General features: G+C 30.5%; 1 protein-coding gene across 1 annotated transcript; it reads right to left on the bottom strand.

Annotated features, from left to right (window-relative positions):
- Window positions 1-2,164: 2,164 nt before the first annotated feature.
- LOC123296839 (UDP-glycosyltransferase UGT5-like) lies at window positions 2,165-4,564 on the bottom strand. Its single transcript, XM_044878513.1, has 4 exons — window positions 3,689-4,564; window positions 3,411-3,633; window positions 2,553-3,094; window positions 2,165-2,515 (listed from the first exon to the last, which is right to left on the bottom strand). Exons 1-3 carry the CDS (start codon window positions 4,532-4,534, stop codon window positions 2,595-2,597), a joined length of 1,569 nt encoding a protein of 522 aa, XP_044734448.1. The 5' UTR covers window positions 4,535-4,564; the 3' UTR covers window positions 2,165-2,515; window positions 2,553-2,594.
- Window positions 4,565-4,884: the final 320 nt, after the last annotated feature.

Below are 4,884 nucleotides of genomic sequence, written 5' to 3'. Positions count from 1 at the left end.
GTTCTTAGGTATGTTTCAAGTGCGTACCCAGAACAACTACTTGAAAAAGTACTCGAAGGTCCTCAAAATTGGTTCAGTTTATAGAAATCTCTAAGAAAAAAAAGGTAATTTAATTTGAGAGTGTTCTAAGATATGCTTCAAATGCGATATTAAGGTTCCGTTCTCGAAAAATTTTCGGATGGGTCTCAATATGTTGCATATAGTAAATCTCTTCAGCTATATAGCCAGTAAAAGTAATAATACTGTCGAAATAATTCAGAGATGAACCAATATTCATAGTAAAAGAAAACTTTCATATAATATACTCATAATTTGCACACCCAACCTCGACTAGTGCCCACACTATTCTGTAGTCGACATAGGAGCTATGAGAAGCAAGAGACAACAATATGAAAACAAAACAGAAGGTATGAAGATGGTGAAACGAGACGAGACGAAAGTGACGCGTTTGTTGTAGCTGTACGTATATAAATATACACAAAAGTAATACTGAAGATTAAGATAAACTTGCTTAAGTAGTAAACTCGAAGCTTATCAACTCTGACAATGAATGCCGTAGGATCATCATGAAAATCATTTATCACTGAAAAACAATATCACCACTAAAACCTTATGTTGGGTTGACTGCCAACTAACTCTGTTGGTTGGTAAAACACTATCTTATAAAGAGTTCTAATACAACACAACAGAACACAACAAAGTAACAAAACAACGATGACGATGAAGCAACCAACCAACAACCCAGTCTCAGTGAGTGACAAATTTATCAAAATATGTTTCCGTCGTTGTTAAAATGTAATAATAACAAGTGAAAATAAACAATTAACTAATTTAATTGATGAAATACCAACTAGCATGTATTGACAATGTGGAATGTCAGTGCTTTTAATATTTTTAATAACATTGAAACGTTTAAAAAACCAACACATTAGTTTTGAAAATTTCGAAGTATTTTCTTTATTTTGTTTTGTCGAAAATCTTCGTTACCTAGAAATTTTTGCCCTATTTTGCTCCCTGTTGGGAAAACAATGATACGAAAAAAATGTTTCAAACAAAAATTGTTTATTTTTTTTTAAAGGAAAAGTTTTTACCAGAAAACAAATTTTTTACTGAGCCCCAATGAATCTGTTTTGTTCATTTACAACCTCAAGCTTACTTTTTTGTTAAAAACGATTCTTAAGATCTCTTTTCGTTCTAGAGTTATCGAATTTTTGAGTGATTTCTTGAACACCTATCCAAAATTTCGTTCGTATTATCAATATTTTTACGTTACAAAAGTGGGACTAAAAGTAGTATACCTTGATATATTTTACATATATACAGGCTAAAATAACAGACAGGAATACTAAAACTAAATTTTAATCTTTTCTTCATTATTAGTATTTTAACTATTATGAAAATAAGAAACTTTTTATTCCACTTTTCCGTTTTGAAATATTATTAAAATGACAGTTACGTACTCATGCCTGTGTATATATATGAACGGGCATATATTTAAGTATGTGGATGCATACATAGTTCAACTAGTTTTTCCCAAATAAGTATCTTAGTATTTATAGAAAAGTTTAGTTTTAGTATCTTTGATCTTTCTCTCGATATAAACCTTTATCAGTATTGTTAAACTAATGAATGACTATGTCGTCATAAAGTCGTCACAACCCAATAAACTCACGTTGCCTTTGGGTCTATTTAAAGCGAAAAGCATACATATACAGAATGTTCGATTTACATCTAGGCATATAAATATCACGAGTATGACATGCGTTAAACAATGCATCTAAGTAAGAAGTATTACAGGTGTTATATGAAACTGCAAAAGTGACTTGTATCGTGGCTTATCTGTTGTAGTTCATCTATTCAACTAAGAAACTCCCACTCTCCAAGCGTTTTACAACTATCTCAATGCATATCGAAGCTTCAACACATGTATATAATACCTCTCACTTAAATGCATTGCTTAACGCATGTATATTGTCATACTCGTGATATTTATATGCCTAGATGTAAATCGAACATTCTGTATACTCGTATGCTGTAAAAATCAAACCCTACTTTTTGGTGCTTGTGTAGGTTAAAATGATAATTATTTATAATATTTATACAATAAATGAAGAAATACGTTGCTATCAAATTATTTATTTGTTTAATTAATTAATTAATTTTTTTGCACAGTTGTAAAAATTGAAGATTTCAAACAATGCGAAATGTTTGAATATCTTGTACAGAAAGAAACAAAGAGGTATTTCTTGGCTTTGTTTGTTTTATCAACTGAGTTTCAAAACATAATTTATTTAATATATACAGTTTTTTCATCCACATAAGCCAATATTTATGTTGTGCAGTTAATCTTACTTTTGGAAAAATAATTATTTGAAAATGAAAATATCAAGAAAAAAACTTTTATTCAAGTAATAAAATCCATCCGTTTATTTTATGTAAAATACCCTAGGTTATGGCTCATTTATTCGTCGCCAACAACAAACTAAATACACGCGGAAAAAAGTCGTGATACAAACTGAAATCATGCGAACTAAATATCTTACATTGTTTTCTGATATTATAACGGATACTTTCGAAGTATCATCTCCTATTATTTATTCTCGTTTATCTTTAGGTTTCTTAGAAATTAATAATCCAGATATTACTTTAATTAGACAAACAATTACAACCAAACTGAAAATCATTATCCCTAAAATAAATCCGATAATATCAAGCAATAAATATTTGTACCAAGGTAAATCAGCCGCCGGACATCGTAAATGTCTGGCCCCACCATGTCGAATAACATATTCAATCCACCATATAGCACGATTTAATGGTTTTGTGGGTTGATCGTACATAACTCTTGCTAATTGTGTAATGTTCGTTTTGAAGTTCGGATTACCGGCTACCTCACTTATAGCATCCTTTAGTGTGTCTGTTGTTATATCCTCAAAAAGTAAACGTCGACCAATTCCCAAGTCAGAAATCCGGCGTGCATTAAAATTCTGATCACCACCAAACGGTATACAAATCATTGGTACTGTACTTCGTATTGCTTCTTCCAATGATTGTATGCCTCCTTGTGTGACGAACGCTTTTAAATTAGGATGATCTGCACACAATTCAGAATTCGAAAATTATTTTAAAAGGAAACTCGTATTGCTATAAATTTACATCGATTTAAGGTGCCTTTTTTTGTTACAATATAACTTCATTGAATTAAAGGGAAGAATTGTGACTTAGTAAATTTGACTTATATTCATAGTATATTACGACCTTTGGCCAAGCCAACAAAAAACAAAAAATCAAAATCTGTTAATCCATTTAGTCATGATACCACAGACACACAGACAGACAAATACAAGTAGCGATCAAACTTATAACAACTCTCTCGTTAGTTCAGGGGATAAAAATCAATTAATTCATACCTAAGACATCTTGTTGTGGTAACCAGCTTTGAGTTAAGACATTTACTGGTTTATCAGTTAAAGTTTCTTTCTCCCATTTCCATAAAATATTGTATGGTAGTTTCTTGAAAGCTTCAAGTATAGCTGCTCTCTTTTCAGAAGGTAAATTTCCACTTTTGACATTAGAGCCCAAACTAAAGTAAATAACACCTTGTTTTGAACTATCCAAAAACTGTTTTAGTTCCTAAAAAGACTTGTTTTTAGTTAAAAAATTTAACATGATATAATAATCAACTTACTTTTGGAAGAGGTTTTTTTTCACGCTGATGTAATCCTCCAATATCTATTAAATTTGGAACTTTCGGTTTAGGAACATGAAATATTGGATTTGTGTTTGTCAAAATTAAATCGACGGATTTTTCCAAATCCCAGGCCGTTTTAGTCGTAATATTAAAATGTTTTACAAGCATTTCATTTGAAATCGGCAAATATTGAAAATGATAATAAAGTCTAAAGTCAATATGATGCCAAAGTAAAAGTAAACGTTCCCAAAAGCTTAAATTTCCACCAGAATACTCCGTAAAGAAGCTTCCATAATAGTTTGGATGAGGTGAATTACCAATTGCATCCATACCATTAAGAGAAGTTTCCATCGATGCAAGACCTATGGCAGGACAATTGAATCGCTCCCTAAACCCAAAGAAATGCGCGCTCATCATTATCATTTCAACAATAACTAAATCAAAATGTTCATTTTGACTCTGAATTAATTCTTTTACTTTGGGTGCACTTAATACTTGATCTGCTGTTTCCCTTAAAAGAGGTAAATATAATCGCATTCGATTTACTTCCGTTGATGGTTGATATTGTGCTTCTTCTAACCATTTTTGACCATCTATAACTTCATATGTCTCTTTATGAATGTCAATTTCTGTCAAGTTTCTTAAGTTTGGATCGTTGATAGGATCAGGTGTAATTGATACAACTTCATGACCTCTTAATAATATTTCTTTAATGATTTGTCTATAAAATATGTGATGACTTAATGATGGTGCTGGTAACATAAACAATATTCGTGCACTAAGCGTAAAAGTCACAGAACATGCTAATAAAGTTACAACAATAACAACTAATTTTAAACACATTCTTAAAACTATTCACTAATAAACTGACTGATGTTGTGTTATTTACAAAATTATTTATATATATATTGATGTATCTAATTATTTTTTGCTTTATCTTTGAGTGTATGATATATGTGATTTGTAGGGGAAAGTTTGATAATGGAATTTTTCTTTCCTAAGGATATCCGGCGAATTTATGGGGTATCGAATTTCAAATAAACAAAAAGTAATCAATATTTGTTTATTAAATTAAAATATGACCAAATTTGATCAATGCGAATATTACTTTACTTTTAATAATATCGTCTGATGATACCTCAAGTACAATAATCACAACGTGTTTTACAAGAAAAAACGTTCTTCGGACTTAT

This window comes from Chrysoperla carnea, chromosome 3 (genome assembly GCF_905475395.1).
Source record: "Chrysoperla carnea chromosome 3, inChrCarn1.1, whole genome shotgun sequence".
NCBI lineage: Eukaryota > Metazoa > Arthropoda > Insecta > Neuroptera > Chrysopidae > Chrysoperla > Chrysoperla carnea.
This window is presented reverse-complemented; position numbering and strand designations above follow the sequence as displayed.